Source organism: Antedon mediterranea, chromosome 10 (genome assembly GCF_964355755.1).
Source record: "Antedon mediterranea chromosome 10, ecAntMedi1.1, whole genome shotgun sequence".
Classification (NCBI taxonomy): domain Eukaryota; kingdom Metazoa; phylum Echinodermata; class Crinoidea; order Comatulida; family Antedonidae; genus Antedon; species Antedon mediterranea.
In genome coordinates, this window is record NC_092679.1 from 5,052,754 (window position 1) to 5,070,078 (window position 17,325).

Consider the following 17,325-nt stretch of genomic DNA (forward strand, 5'->3'; position numbering starts at 1 on the left):
TATTACATATAAAAATATTTCCTAATAAACAAATTAAAATGAGATGATCTAGCAATTAAGATCATCCCGATTGATGAAATATTTAAGTAGTACTAATATTATCGTGACGGAATAAGTGAATTGTCGAGCTTAAAAACAAAACCAAAGCAGAAAAAAGTCACCGGCTATGCCATGTCTCGTCAAAATGTATGAAGAATTCAAAAGCATTTTAAAAACGCCCTTTGTACTTTAGTTGGTTCTCGAGGACTTGCACGCAGAACTCGAGGACTTGCACGCACGCAATACGAGGACTTGCACGTACGCAATGCGAGGACTTGCACGTACGCAATGCGAGGACTTACGCGCAGCGCAAATAATTTGACCAATCACACGCAACAGTTCGGATAACCACTCGATCTTCAATAGTCAACTTACTTAATAAGTCATTGCGTTGTATCCCAGTGCGAATAGGTTGAATTGAACATGTTTTCTTATAATTCTAATGCAAGCCTAGGACCTGCTTTGAATAGCTAATCAGCAACACGTTTTGCACTCGACGTGCCCTCCCTCAAACGATACGTGTTTCGTAAACATAGCTCTTACATGTTGCCAGTAAAAAGACAAGTGTGTCCAATAGTTCATAACTAATTTATTCGTCTTTTAATAAAATCTTTAAAAAAAAGTGAACAAAAAAACCATTTCTTTTTCGAACTACTTTATTTTTCAACCAGTTCCTCATATCCATTTCTTTCCCATAACATATAATTCACTGTCCCTTTAAACATATATATATCTTTCAATAATCAGCAACTCTAACCAAATCTATCTTTGATATATTATTATATTTGATATGACTTAAAGATGTATTGTTCCCCTGAAAAAATTTTGTTGTTGAATATTACATTGTAATGTAACATAAAAGTTATCCACTTTGACCAAAAATTGAATAGAAAAAATTAATGTATTTACCTGAAAAAATGTAATTTAAAGCAAAAAATGGTCAAATTGAATATTATCATTTATTTTGTCATTTTATAAGTGAAAACATGATTTTTTTTCGTTTTTTTCTATTGATGTGATTAACTTTATTAAAACTACAAAATAACATATTCAAAATCTGATTTAATTAATCTTCATTTTTCATGTTTGTTGAGGGACAATACATCTTTGACATTTTTGTAGCAAACGGTCCCATAATTCACCGTTACTTGTTGTTTACACACTTGTGGTGCATTATATACAATTTGTGAACGTATAAACTTACCATACGATAAACAACCAAACTGTGTAATCAGATTTAACATTAGTTTGATATAGATGAATGCTTAAGCTTGGTTCCCACTAGCGACGCAACGTAACGCACTATACGCAACGTAAGAAAATGCCCTTCCAATCATTGTGTTTGCCCCCACCTGCGTGAAATCAAACCTGCGATTTTTACAGCACTATTGCGTCGTCGGTTCCCACTTGCGCTTACGCCATGCATCACTTTGCGTCGATACGTCGCTGCGTTACGTTGCGTTCTAGTGGGAACCACGCTTAAGCAACACTGTAATATTTATATATACAACTAATATACTTGTATTTACATTGTGAAGTGTTCTATAATTAAGCTATGTCCGAGTGTGCCTATATTTGTAAATGGGGTTCGTGAAATGCCCTTTTCAAACTAGAGATCAGCAACGAAAGTATAGTAAGTAGGCCTGGCTAGCTTAATGTACTGTCTAACTTGTGAAATACTGTGAAGTCAACTTAGGCGTGGTTCCCACTAGAACCTAACGCAAGGATGTAAACGCAACGCAAGCGTGTTGACCAATAACAAGCGACAGTTCGAATAATCCATCGCTCGTGATTGGTCAAATCACTTACGTTGCGTTACGTCCTTGTGTTGCGTCTCTAGTGGGAACCAAGCATAAGTGTGACTTAGCATGTTGATTAACCAAACTTAACTCAGTGCTAAAGCTTGTTTCTACTACAGTGTCGACGCAACCTACGCAACGTAAGAAAATGCCCTTCTAATAATTGTGTTTGCCCCCGCCTGCGTGAAAACAAACCTGCGATGTTTGCAGCATTATTGCGTCGTCGGTCCCCACTTGTTATAAAGCGTGGTTCCCACTAGCGACCCAACGCAAGGACGTAACGCAACGCAAGTGAAATAACCAATCACGAGCGATGGCTTATTCACTTGTGATTGCTAACTCTCTATAACTTCACTTGTCATTGGTTAAAACGCTTGCGTTGCGTTTACGTCCTTGCGTTACGTTCTAGTGGGAACCAAGCTTTACGCAACACAACACTTTGCGTCGATACGTCGCTGCATTGCGTCCTAGTGGGAACAACGCTTTACTCGCCATGCCGCCGGAAACACGCGGACAGTTAGTTTTGCGTTTAGCAATTTAAATTATTATTTAATCCATATAAGTCAATAAATGTGTAATGTTAATGATAGAATCAACAGCTATTTAGCTGATTGATTAGAGCGCTGATTATTTTAGCACACACTTAATTTTCAAAGCGCGAGGGCATTGTGGGTTTATTTAAACCATTATTTTTTTGTGACAAAAAGTGATACATTATAAAGAATTGGATTAAACTTATAATTCATAATACTGTTTTTAATGGAAGGGCATTAGTCGGTGACGTATGATGTAATGGCCCTAATAATCCCATCAGTGGGTTCAAATACATATGGCAGTTAGCAGCAACAACGGTTGTTTTTCCACGCTACCTAGGCCTAATATACCAATCTATATTTTCATGACATAACTATAAGTGGGCCAGAATAATTACCATGTTAAGTTTGGTTCTACCATCGGACGTAACACAACAACGACGCGTACGCGTAGTGAGTTGACCAATCAGAAGCGACTGTTCGTATGGTCTATCGCGTCATAAAGTGAGTTGACCAATCAGAAGCGACTGTTCGGATGGTCTAACGCGTCATAAATACTATACACTCACTCCCGTTGTACTTGTGTTGCGTCCACGTAGATACCAAGCCTTATTCTGTAAAGACCCCTTGTTTAGCACCTCTAAAGCTTGGTTCCCACTAGGAAGCAACACAAGATCGTAGACGCAACGCAAGATCGTAGACGCAACGTAAGTGAGTTGACCAATCACAAGCGATGGATTTTCGAACTGCCGCTTTTCATTGGTCAACATGCTTGCGTTGCGTTTACGTCCTTACGTTGCGTTCTACTAAAGCTTGGTTCCCACTAGAACGTAACGCAAGGACGTAAACGCAACGCAAACGTTTTAACCAATGACAAGCGAAGTTATAGACAGTTAGCAATCACAAGCGAATAAGCCATCGCTTGTGATTGGTCAATTCACTTGCGTTGCGTTACGTCCTTGTGTTGCGTCGCTAGTGGGAACCACGCTTAAGCTTGGTTCCCACTAGAACGTAACGCAAGGACGTAAACGCAACGCAAACGTTTTAACCAATGACAAGCGAAGTTATAGACAGTTATCAATCACAAGCGAATAAGCCATCGCTTGTGATTGGTCAATTCACTTGCGTTGCGTTACTTCCTTGCGTTGCGTCGCTAGTGGGAACCACGCTTTAAGGGGGGCTCTCCAACGCTAGGTAATTGCATTAGGCTGCTCTGGGGCCATGTATTTAGCTCATAGTCGTTACGCTACTGATCATATATTTCCGAAAAGCATGTATCAATTACTGTACTGATGTTAAGAATATGTAATTGCTTCACAATATCGATTCTGTACCGTCCTTAGTTTGAAATATTAATGTACAACCCAAGATATGATTGAATGTAATGATTTACAAAACACTGACGTTTTCTATGAAAACATACTAAATATAATACTAAAGTACAATAAATAAAAGAAATGTCATTTTTTGATATAGATAACTATCAATCTAAAGCTTGGTTCCCACTAGAACGTAACGCAAGGACGTAAACGCAACGCAAGCGTTTTAACCAATGACAAGCGAAGTTATAGACAGTTAGCAATCACAAGCGAATTAGCCATCGCTTGTGATTGGTCAATTCACTTGCGTTGCGTTACGTCCTTGTGTTGCGTCGCTAGTGGGAACCACGCTTTAGCTTCATTTTAAACTTTTTCTGAGATCATATAGTCAATTTAATATCGACACTTTTCTTTTGATGATAATAAAGAGATTTTTCGGCCTTTTTAATTTTCATAGATATCCTCATCTTCGCCATTTTTAAAAGGGCTAAATGTTCAGTAAAGTTTGGGGAAACTGTAATTGTATTTATATGAGTTTCCCGTCAGTTCCCTCCGTCCCTGAGCAATGCATATTTTTAAAAATTTAAGCAGTTTGAGATCAATTTGCGTTCATTGATATAATATTCTGGGCGGATAATTTAATGCTTTGTCTCTTTGGTTTTTGGACAAATGTTCGCCACTCTATTACCGTAACTAATCGCGGTTTCTTAGGAGCCGTTGAGTTGGACGAATTATAAGTAATTAAAATAAGCAGAATCTACATACTGTACTTAATTACCTTATTTAAAATCACAGTTCGTCTAAAATGATATTACGACGTAAATGTAAAAACCCTGGAAATGTATTAAATATTTACAAAGCTCTTTCAGCTATCTATATAAATAATATCGATTAATAATCGATAATTATTTACAATGTCATACACTGATGGAATAATGACGTCACGAAGTGGCCAGCGATGTAGTTTGAATGCTTCGTCACTGTCGTATGAATATATTCACACACGTTAAGACTTGCCTTGAGTCACTGTGATCCAGTAGAAACAGTCGGTCTAGCTGGGTTTCACTCGAAACGCTTGGCTAGACCAGACTAGGCTAGGCTAATTATTCACCAGTTTCCACCTGAAAGTTGACAGCAAAACAGATCGAATTTTATTCTGAGTAGTTTCTTAATCGTTTTGTTCTTCAAGTCCAATTTTCATTGTCCCAGAGATTATTTGAAAGAGTTTTCTCCAGGCTTGTTCATGATCATTGGTACACGCGTCTTGTAAGGCTTGTCCCAGTGCGTATACTAAAGCGTTCTCGACTGCCTGTCAAAAGAGAGAAAAAAAAGTGTATATATATATATAATATAAAAAAAACTCCCTATTCAGGGACACTTTCCAGTGGAACAAACAAATTGTACTATATGTTTTAACACTATACGATCAGCCCCGGTTAAAGTATATGTCAGTAAAACTCCTTAATCTGGGAAGACTTTAGTAGTATTATTTATATTATTAATACAGACCATTATACAAAGACAGTACAGTAGCAGTTCCTAGGAAGATCCAAAGACAGCATAAAAAGCCATACCACTATCATCAACAATTATGTGAACACCAACCCGGTAATTACTAACACAAACTGTATAACATTTAAATAATACAACACATAGATTATTACAAAATGTGCCTAATTAAAACTATATTATTTTATTTATTAATTTATTATTATTTATAATTAATTTATAAGGTCTATGTAATACAGTAAATACGTGAAGCTACATTTTAATTAATTTAATTTTGTGTATCATTAAAGTAAAGTCCTCATTTTTAAATTTCCTTTCTGTAAGAAATGATTTTAGTTAAATTTCGAAATGTTCCTACTCTTTAGAAAGAAAAGAATTGCAATATATGTTTTAACATTAAAACGACCAGTCCCTATTCTGGAGACATCTCTATGTTAAAGAGACACTTTGTAGGACCCCAAATGTGCCTCCTAAAAAGGACTTCTATTGTGCGTTGAACACTAGACAAGTATTTAGTATTAAAGACGGTAACATATTTAACCTTTTTATAATCGCCAAGACCTTCAGACGTGACACTGTGATATAGTGTGACGTGTCATAAATAATAATGTATACGAAAAGAAAAAAATAATTATATAGTTTAATCTGGTTTTAACTTTCGGTGAGTGGTCTCTTTAACTTGTGTTGTGGTCACAAGCGCTACATTCCTTGTCATTCGGAAAATGTTCAATATTGTTGCAAGATTAGGAATGAATCCTTCAATAATATCTGATTTTAGTTGGTTTGTAATGAGGTAGTTAGTTTAAATGCACAAGCCGTAACCAGCCTGCGGCTTACATCCCAAGTAGCACTATCAGTATATTTAACCGTAGGCAGTTACTTTATCAACATTAACTCATATCAATAATGTGTACGGATTGTATACAGAAACGAAACGACTAAATTACTCCTAATTGATATTTACATGTACTTTTATACCTTGATCTGCATCTGTTCTTAATTGTGTATACGATCTACGATGGGTTTGTATGTTAATATTTATGTCTCTTCGTTAATGTACCTTACAATATAGCAACCTTTAGGCCCAACTGCTTACTGAACTATATTGCTAATGCACTGCATACAGATCGCATTTAGTGGCCTTTTTAGTACAGGTTGTACAGTCTAGAATCTGAATTACCGTCTATTCTCTATCGAGTATTCTATCGGGTTTCCACTTGGGCGCGCGCAACTCAAGTAAGTTGACCAATCACAATTGACAGTTGAGGATGATCCGTATGTGTGATTGGTCAAATTACTTGCGTTGCGCTTACGTCCTTGCGTTGCGCCCTAGTGGAAACCAATCTTTAAGAATGCAATACTATCGATCAGTTTTGTCTTCTCTTATTTATCTTCGTTTCTATTGTTTCATTCGATTATTGATAAAATATTTATACAATACCACCTGTAGATAATAATAATAATAATAATAATATTTTTATAGCGCACATACCACTCCAGAGTGCTCAAGGCGCATTTAAAAATAAAAAAGAAATAAATCATACAAATTCCTGACAAATAAAATGCAATTTCTTTGGAGGGTCCCCATCCGTTATCGTTCTGTCGCGGTCCCGAACCCCTACCTAGGTGACCAAACAAAGGAGCAGGATACACATTTGCCTTGCCACAGACGACCAGGTAGATGTAGGCAATGTATGCAGGAAACCAACACGAATATTTTTAAGACACCAATAAATGACAATATTTGTCCAGCTTTAGTTGTTAAAGATGTATTTCCCCCTGAAAAATAATTCTTAAAAATGTTGTTGGTGAATAAGATATTTTAATGTCGCATAAATAATGCGCATAAAAAAAAGGAATTTAACTGAAAAATAGTCAAATTGGCTGCCAGCCATGAATGTGTTTTTGGTTGAATTTAAAAAAAAAATTGCCATTTTATAAGTTAAAACGTTTTGGTCATGTTTTTCTTTCTACGAAAGTATTAACTTTATTAAAACTACAAAGTAACCTATTCAAAGTTTGGTTTAATTAATCTTCATTTTTCATTTTTTGGGAGGACAATACATCTTTAAGGATTAGGTGTCTATGATCATGGAATAGTTTTTTTTTTCAATTATTACAATTTTACAAAAACACCTAACAGTTGCCTACACCTAAAAGAAGCGAGTGGTTGTCAGTTTGGTGACTATCATTTAAATGAATCTACATGACATACATACAACATACAACAAGTACCGTAACAATTATGTACAAAAAAGTAAAAAACATTGGTCGCCCACGACCGGTCAGCACCTCCGTTTTTTCTTGTTTTTTTTTTCTACAGGACAAAAGTCTATTATACAGTACCGAGACTTGGCTAATCGCCAGATCTCCCACGAAAAAAAAACTCACCGTAAAGAAAGCTGGTTTAACTCCATACTTTTGATGTTTTTTGCCTAGTTGTTTTAATGTAGGGAAAATGATACTGAGGTTGTCGATGTTGTTTACTGCAGTGTTGATGGTGTTCATTACTCCACGCACATGTCTTTTAAAGAGTGGGTGACGTTTCAACTCGGCGTCAGTCCTCTCTCTCTTCCCAAAGGGAAATAAAAGTATCAACTCTGGATTTTGATCAAATAACCTGAAAATATATATTTAAAAACAAATAGATGCACTAATTATATTAAATAGCATATTATAAAACTTTCTTGAAATAACGAGAGGAAAGATCGAAACGACTTTATTGTTTGGAGTAAGTTTTATACTATGTTGTATATTGTTATATATATTTCCCCACATTGTGTAAAATGGCAAAATCAGCACTGTGGTCATGTTATAAGAGTTATCTGATAAAACTTCTGGAAACTAGGAAACCTTTTGCCATTTTCTAGAATAGGAAATCTGTAAATTATAGTATAGGGAATTTTAAGGCCGTCGAACATTTTTTAAACCAAGGTAATACGAAGATAACTTGTAATTATGCCGTTTTCCATATCTATAGGTAAATGTATAGAATGTGCATTTCTCTTGAGAACTGGAGCTTTTGGAGTTCTCAAGAGTCTTGCAAATACCTTTGGAGAAAATACACGTCTTCTTCTACATTTTGTTTGTGGTAAATACAGGCGTATAGCCTATAATAATATTGTATAACTCTTTTCAATTTGACAGTGATTCATTTCGCTTTTTGGTTAACCAGTCTTTTGGATTTTGAACTCTTTTGTTTTTTGTTTTGTTATGTGTTTGTTCTTTTCTGACGAAAAAAAAAATGAAATGGTAATGTTGATTCGTTTCTAATTCCCTTTTTGAAGAAAGTACTATACTACTACTACTACTTTTGGTAAACATACAGGCATACGTAGTCGTAAGATTTCTAAGTTTTTTGGAGAAGTACTATACTACTACTTTTGGTAAACATACATGCATAATGTATAGTCGTACATTTCAAGAATTAAAGAAATGAATTTGTGTTAAAAAACATCGCATAGAATGATTATTTGGGCTAAATAATGGGCTGTTCTGATTGGTCGATACCACCTCTTAAGAAATTGATTTGATTATTAGGAAAATCATCATAAATAATACATACAAAGTGATAACATAAATTACTGACATTACAAATAAATATATTTATAAAAGATTTTTTTAGAAAGCCCAAAAAGCTTATTCGCTTATTTCCATTGGGATACTTTTATAATCTAAAATAGAAAATATTAAGGTTACAGAGTATTGAATAAAACATATAAATATAACAAGAAAAATAATATATATAAAACAAGTTAATTAAAAAGACTATGATTGCCTTTTATAGTTATTTGGTTGAACAAAAATGTGATTTAACATTTTTCTTAAAATTACTTATTAATTGATAAAGATAATGAAAAGATAAACAAAAGTGAATGTATTGTTAGCGACGAAAAAAGTAACTGACAAAATTCATGACATATATACACTATGTCAGTCAGAATGAACAGATATTTAGCATTAATTGTACAAAAGTCCTTCTGTATACACTATAATGTAGTGAATGAATGAAATGTACTCAAAGTTAATATCGGTAATGCATGTGCTAAAACACATGTCTATCGCCATTAATCACTGCAGAGAACTCTCACTGCGATAGTAAAATGATGTCCTAAAATGATTTAGAGAGACGTTAAAATACTACGATAACATTAAAGTGACCATCCAATTTTAAAGTTCAATTATTATAGAAATTCTGGATAACAATTTTAAACCAATCTTTATTTTTATTTTCCCACACGATTATTGGCAATGTGACCTTCAACCCAACACCCCCTCCCATCCCCCTTCCATCCCATCCCCCTTCCATCCCATCCCCCTTCCATCCCATCCCCCTTCCATCCCATCCCCCTTCCATCCTTCCCCCTTCCATCCCCCTTCCATCCCCCTTCCATCCCCTTTCATCCCCCTTTCATCCCCCTTTCATCCCCCTTTCATCCCCCTTCCATCCCCCTTTCATCCCCCTTTTCCTCTATAATCTAAGACTAATTTCGCACTAAGATTTTCGCAAGCGGTCGGTTACGGTTTGACCGTGCGAATCAAGCGCATGTTTTTGCACATGTCGTTTACACGTAAAATGATGTAAGGTTTCTCTAAAGCTACCGTACAAAACCGGTGATGTAATGGCAGTGAATATGTCATTAACATGTGTTGAGAAGATTTATGATAGGAAAAAATGATTATAGACACAATAGAACCACCGTTATTGTTTATACGATTGTGGCCTAATAATAAATGTGGAAACTAGATTTGATTCAAACAAAAATCCAAAAACATTGATAGTAAATTATTAGAGCCTCAATCACAGTACACCAAATGTAAGACCCTCAATCACAGTACACCAAATGTAAGACCCTCAATCACAGTACACCAAATGTAAGACCCTCAATCACAGTACACCAAATGTAAGACCCTCAATCACAGTACACCAAATGTAAGACCCTCAATCACAGTACACCAAATGTAAGACCCTCAATCACAGTACACCAAATGTAAGACCCTCAATCACAGTACACCAAATGTAAGACCCTCAATCACAGTACACCAAATGTAAGACCCTCAATCACAGTACACCAAATGTAAGACCCTCAATCACAGTACACCAAATGTAAGACCCTCAATCACAGTACACCAAATGTAAGACCCTCAATCACAGTACACCAAATGTAAGACCCTCAATCACAGTACACCAAATGTAAGACCCTCAATCACAGTACACCAAATGTAAGACCCTCAATCACAGTACACCAAATGTAAGACCCTCAATCACAGTACACCAAATGTAAGACCCTCAATCACAGTACACCAAATGTAAGACCCTCAATCACAGTACACCAAATGTAAGACCCTCAATCACAGTACACCAAATGTAAGACCCTCAATCACAGTACACCAAATGTAAGACCCTCAATCACAGTACACCAAATGTAAGACGGTGATCGGTCTATGTTTGAACAGGAGGGCCCACACGATCATAGTACCCAATTTAAAACGTGGTCCTTATTTTAAAAATAAAACTATTTGTCGAAATGAAATATATGAAAGCATATAGTATTAAATGAATTCGACGTCGTGTAGTATATTTTAATGACAGAATTTGATAATGTTTATTAAACATTTTGTTGCGGTTGCTTTAAAGTAATTTTGTAAGAAGTAAATGAATCATGAAATATGACATTTCGAAATTTGTTGATAAAAATGGTATAATTAGCAGGGCATTCACATCTAGCAAGAAGTTAGTTTAATACATGTCATAATTCTGTAGATTGTATTGGAATGCTAGTTATTCTGTATTAGGTATTCTGATACTATTCAATTTCCGGTCAGATTGCTTGGTTTATCTTTAGCCTGGTCAGTCTTATCAAACAATAAAAGCTCTATGTAAATCACTTTATCGTTATTACATGTCTTTTAAAGTCAGTTATCATATACCTGAATAGGATAGTGTACTAATGACCGAAGTAGACACGGGTTATCTGTGGTCAAAAACGGTTGTGGTCAATAGTAGTAGGACCGTAGAATCCAAGCCTTGAGACATCTGTGCTATCGAGATGTCACCTGTGTTAATATTAGTATATTGTGTGATAAACGGGTTTTCTAAATAATAAATGTTTACTGACAAAATCGTTGCATGGATAAGGGCATTTACTTTCAGAATAGCACACACAAGTTTGTACTACGTACGAGCTAAAAACTAAGCATACTAATTCTGTAAGGCTACATGTAAATTGATAAACTAGCTTTATAAAACAAGGACTCTGCTGTTTTGATGGAAGGTTGATATAGTTAGTGGTCACTGACCAGGTCACGACCAAGTAATTGGTATTGTGCAGGTTTCGAATCAAACTAACAACATATTACAATAACAATATTAAAAACGTGGTGGGCCTCAAAATGTTTCTATATTTGTGTCTATTCGTACACAATTTAGTACAGGCTGAAAACAGTTTAATGACAAGCGTCAACATAATCGCGCCGGCACGTTGCGATTGATTGTATCGTAAACTAGACGCCACCCACCGCGGATATTGTTATTAAATTCCAATAATACTTGTAACCATGATCAACAACCAATTGAAGTAGCCGAAATTGTCAACAAGACACCAACTAAACAACTATTTGTTTGTGAGGTTAAACAATTTGTTTAGTGTTGTACATAGACTAGAATGTTAGGTTTGATTTAGCTGAGTTGGGTGAGTGAACGTTATACGGTGGTGCAAAACATCCATGTACTTATAGTAAAGAGAATTATATCTCACTTCTTCTACACAGTAAAGGAACACGATAACATAATCAAGCATCATTTATTTCATATACAGCAGAATGCGGATTTACCAAATACGATTTGTTTGAAACAGTGACCGTTATTTAGGTGGTCCTTCTGAGAGAGTGTAAAACATCCATTTACTTATAGTAAAGGGAATTATATCTCACTTCCTCTAAAGCTTGGTTCCCACTAGAACGTAACGCAAGGACGCAAACGCAACGCAAGCGTTTTAACCAATGACAAGCGAAGTTATAGACAGTTAGCAATCACAAGCGAATAAGCCATCGCTTGTGATTGGTCAATTCATTTGCGTTGCGTTACGTCCTTGCGTTGTGTCTCTAGTGGGAACCACGCTTAAAAGAACACGATAATATTAAATCAAACATCATTTATTTCATATACAGCAGAATGCGGAATTACCAAATACGCAAGTTGCATTTTGTGAGAAACACATTTGGACTTGATTCGAGTTGAGAGAACTTCGTAATGCGACAAACATTTAGTAACTTAATTTCTTGCTAGTATAGATAGGTGACGTGATGTAATCCAGTACGGTTCTAGATAATCCAAGTTCATCAAAATATTGACACGAGAACCTGTTAAGAAACTTGTCTATTTAGTCAATCCTAATCATTGTGACTTACTGAAGACACAAGTAATTATTACTGATACATTCCAAACGACTGTTTCTGATCTTTACTTGTAACGAATTCGATAATGTAGAGATTAGTGTTGCTACGAATCCAATTAAGAGGGTATACTTCGGGTTACAATACTTATTAAGTATTAATCTAAATCATGTATGCTTCTTAGATGTTGACCGATTTAATGACAAAGAAACCGAATCGGAATATAGCGAGTGGCAATAATGATGATTATAATTTCTAACTTTATTTGCTGAAAGTTCTATTATTCTCAATTTATAGCCTAGCTTTTACATTTGTTTAGAAAACCTTTAAATATTAATTTTGTTGAAATAGATACCAACCGTCACAAACAGTGAATTTGTCCGGTTATTTACGAACTTTTGATTGTTTCGTTTTTTGTCTATAAATTCCAGCTAAAGTATTATGCGTATGAAACGCCATGTGTGCAAAGATATTTATCTTTTTACCAATATTAAGTCGAAATGCCGCCTAGAACCTAGAATATTAAAACCCGTACGAGGCCCATGTACCATGGTAATAATTCAGGCTAACTTATGTAATAAGAATATATTTTACGGGATTAATTTTGATTAGTCAATTATGCTTTAGTTTTATAGATTGTTTAATCAGCCTGTGGCATCGTGCAATCAGTATTGATTAATTATCTATCGACATATATACTCTAAATAATTTAAAATGGGATGATAATCCGGGATTGTGAAACGAGGAAGCTCTAAATAGTAGGTTTGGAGGTCGCTCCTTTAAGTTTTGGTTCCCACTTGGGACACAACGCGAGGACGTAAGCGCACCGTTTGTGGTTGGTCAATTCACTTGCTTTTTTATGCCTACATAACATATTATGTATGGTAAAATGAGGAGACCCTATTTCAAAATTTAAATTTTGAAATATTTGTTTGTGGATGATATGTATAGGTGTACCATACCAGAGTTTCATGTAATTTTAATGACGATACCCTCCCTAAAGGTTGGTTCCCACTATAACGCAACGCCAGGACGTAACGCAACGCAAAGTGACTAATCTCAAGCGATGGATTATTCGAACAGTCGCGTGTGATTGATCGAATCGCTTTCGTTGCGTCTACGTCCATGCGTTGCGTCCTAGTGAGAACCAAGCTTAAACTAGTATTATGTTCATGTTCTTACATATTGCACCTTCTGTTTCACGTCCCATTCACTGAAGTAGGCTATTCTTGCTTATTGACAGATAGAATTCCACTGAAAAGTGATATTGTAACTGCGTATAAATTCTTGTATTCGACAGAGAATTATTTTCGATTTAAGTTATAAACCAACATGCATCTCGTATTCCTAATATGGTTACCCCCTATTTAACTAAGTTCCCCCAGGCGTTTTGAGTCGTGATAAATCAGACTTATATGTGACCACGTGACTAAGTTATTACTTGGATGAATTAGAGTAAGCTTTAGAATGTTTGTAAAAATAGGAACATCGCTCAGGGTTGTCTATTTATTATCGTCTTAAAAACACTCGCAATGTTAAAATTATACTCTGTGTGTACTTCGTGCACTCTATCGGCGAATTACCTAAATTAGCTGTGTAACAAGTACTTCTGGCGACACTGCGGGTATCCCGTTTCTATGACCCCAAAGTAGTATTGGATGCCTGAATTGATTGAATAAAATTCAGATTGTTATCCTTCTTAAAGAAAACGGCAACGCATTTATGTTGCTTCACTTTAGATGTTTTCTTTGTTATCTCGAACGTATTGTCTGTTATTCAAGCATATTAGGTTCATCAAGTACAAGCAACATATTTAATGATTACGACTCAGATGCTATAGAAATGTTTAAACTTCTTACATACAACTAAAATGTGATTTACATTTAAAAAGATTTCGTTCGTTGATCAAAAACAAAAATATGATTAAAAAATAAAAGCAGAAAGCAGATCTAAATCTGTAGACTGTTGGACTACCGTACTAATCTTGGAAAACGGTTCGAAACCATTGCTTGTATCCTTAGGCAAGATACTTTACTTACGTTTGCCTCTCACCACCCAGGTGTATAAATTGGTATCCGGTTAGATCAAGACACAACTTTGCGCTGATTACTAGCTGCATTATGGGAGTATGTTTCCATACGTGTTTGATGCAAAAATTGACCGGGGTAATAATGTTCAGTGCTCAGAGGTTTCACAACATTAGTCGCTATATAAATCCAGGATGTTATTATTATTATTATTATTATTTAAATGTATTATTAATGAAATTATTTAAATTTTCTTTTTCATTTGTATATATTTATATTGGCTCATATTTTATAGTTTAGCTTTTATTTTCAACCTGTTATTGGTGTTTTACACTGTTGGTTTGATATAAAGAATAAAGAATAAAGAATTATTATTATCTATTAATAGATTCGAACCCATGACATGCGTCACGTAAGGCAATCGATTGTGTATGTTATATATCCATATTTTTCCTTTATGTGATATTGTTATAATACATTTATTTGGTCACTATTGATGAATAATAACCAGCAGTGAGAATATGATCAACCCCTACACAAATTCTACACTCACTATTATTATTACATTATTATATTTCAACAGATGGTTTTGTTATTTTATGTAAATAATTAAAATATCATACTATTGATTAACAAATCAATCAACAAATGGAACTCACTACCAGAACATGTCATTAAAAGCACAAACACAAATTCATTCAAAAACAACCTCGAAATTCACATAAACAAAAGGAGAGAGGGCAACTATTACGAGCATTAAGCTCACAGCCTCTTTTAATCACTAAAGGTAAGAAACAACATACATAAAAGACTTATGATTGGTTCTCATTTGGACACAACGCGTAACCAGAAGCGACAGTTCATATGAGCCGTTGTGTCGTGAAAATTGTTTGCGTTTACGTCCCTGGGTTGCGTTTTTCAATGGGAACCAAGCTTTAGGATGATACGAAAATGAGCTTTATATAAAATTGAGTTTTGATAGAACAAATGTATACACAATGGTAAATCTATTAAATATTTAGCAGACATAAATTATTAAGGAAAACAGAAATCCAAGGAACAGAAGCTTATGAAAAATACGAATAATGCATAGGTACATATTGGTTTTTAATTGCCTAAACAACAAACTATTTTTACTAGAGTTTTATTTATTTATTGTGTATCATTTTGACAAAAGTACTATATTTCTCCAGTATCATATGAGTATTCTGTAATATAGCATCACATGTGTTTCACGCTTATCGCCTAGTACCATAGACATTTAACCTAACATGATACGGGTACACATGTGACACACATGAGATGCAGTATTGCCGAATATTCCTAACTGGGCAATTATTGTTGTATTGTAGAGATACAGCACTGAAAATCGGTTCTGGTATCTGTAAAGTTAGTCTTAATATTTAATGCTAAAATTGATTAGGCATGTAGTCTTCTTAACATCGACTAGTCTGTTGATATGAAGACTCGTCTGTGTTAGTATATATCAACTATTAGTTTGATTTTACAGTACTGAGAATGATCAACGCATAAATAACTTCGAAGTTAATGTAGATCTATCTACTTACCTAATAAAGATTGTAGCTCCGTTCGACTCGAAATTCTCTGTAAAATCTGTCCAAGAATTTGTAATCAAACTTATTTCATTGATAGTAAGGCTCATGTTGTTGTCTGTTGAATAGATTTCTGACTAAGTGGCGATAGTGTTTATCGTCGTCGTGTCCGTAAAGGCAATGCCAGGTGGGTGGAAATATAAGATCCGTAATAGTTACGCTTGTTGGGCGTTGCACGGTATAGTAGATGGCACGTGGTATAACAGCGTTACTGGTGTAGTTAAACTGGTCAATATCGGCTCTCTGTTATGCATATAAGCCAAGATATGATTAGAATAACTTAAGCGGATTAGTAAATATGTTTAAAAATATAATACAAATCTGTAGTTGCGCGTATAGTATCCGACCGTATATTGGTTCGATCACAATTTAGAATCCACTGCTTATCGCCGTAAACCGAGTATTGATCTTGTTTCCACGGTCGAATATATCTGCAATAGATTGAATGAAAGTTGATACAAACAAGGCGAGATTGAGTCGACGTATCGACGACAGAGAAGTAACGCTTTGGCAAATATTAGCATTTGGGAGTGTTGAATATTCATGTACGCGTCAGCAGCAGATATTCGTCGTTTTGATAGATGCTGTAAAAATCCTTGTTTTATAGTACAAACATGGATTTTCGAAAATAGCCCAAATTCAACCATTATTTGTTGCCATGCGCAGAGTCGAATATTGGGCATGTCAATTAATATTATGCTATAGTAACCAGTTTTATCGGAAAATAAAAAGGTCGAAATTTTGCTCTTTTTCGAAAAAATCCATGTACTATAGTACAGGGAAATTTTCGAAAAATTGCCATTTTTCGACCCTTTTACTATTTACTATAGCATAATAAACATGCGCAGAGTCGAATATTAGGTTCTGCGCATGTCAATTATGCTATAGTAACCAGTTTTATCTATTTTTTGACATACATGGTTACTATAACAAAATAAACATGCGCAGAGTCGAATATTGGGTTTTGCGCATGTTAATTATACTTTAGTAACCAGTTTTATCGGAAAATAAAAAGGTCGAAATTTTGCTTTTTTTCGTAAAAATCCATGCACTATAGTACAGGGAAAATTTTCGAAAAATGGCCATTTTTC

At 35.0% G+C, this 17,325-nt stretch overlaps 1 protein-coding gene across 1 annotated transcript; it reads right to left on the minus strand.

Annotated features, from left to right (window-relative positions):
* Positions 1-694: 694 nt before the first annotated feature.
* Positions 695-16,645, minus strand: LOC140060832 (neuroglobin-like). Its single transcript, XM_072107182.1, has 3 exons — positions 16,190-16,645; positions 7,591-7,819; positions 695-4,999 (listed from the first exon to the last, which is right to left on the minus strand). Exons 1-3 carry the CDS (start codon positions 16,282-16,284, stop codon positions 4,859-4,861), a joined length of 465 nt encoding a protein of 154 aa, XP_071963283.1. The 5' UTR covers positions 16,285-16,645; the 3' UTR covers positions 695-4,858.
* Positions 16,646-17,325: the final 680 nt, after the last annotated feature.

Excerpts from the sequence above, each read along its gene's own strand:
- LOC140060832 (XM_072107182.1), bottom strand. The coding sequence starts at position 16,284 with ATGAGCCTTACTATCAATGAAATAAGTTTGATTACAAATTCTTGGACA. Across the intron at positions 7,820-16,189 it reads GGAGCTACAATCTTTATTAG|GTTATTTGATCAAAATCCAG; the intron begins GTAAGTAGATAG and ends ATATATTTTCAG. Across the intron at positions 5,000-7,590 it reads TTAAACCAGCTTTCTTTACG|GCAGTCGAGAACGCTTTAGT; the intron begins GTGAGTTTTTTT and ends CTCTTTTGACAG.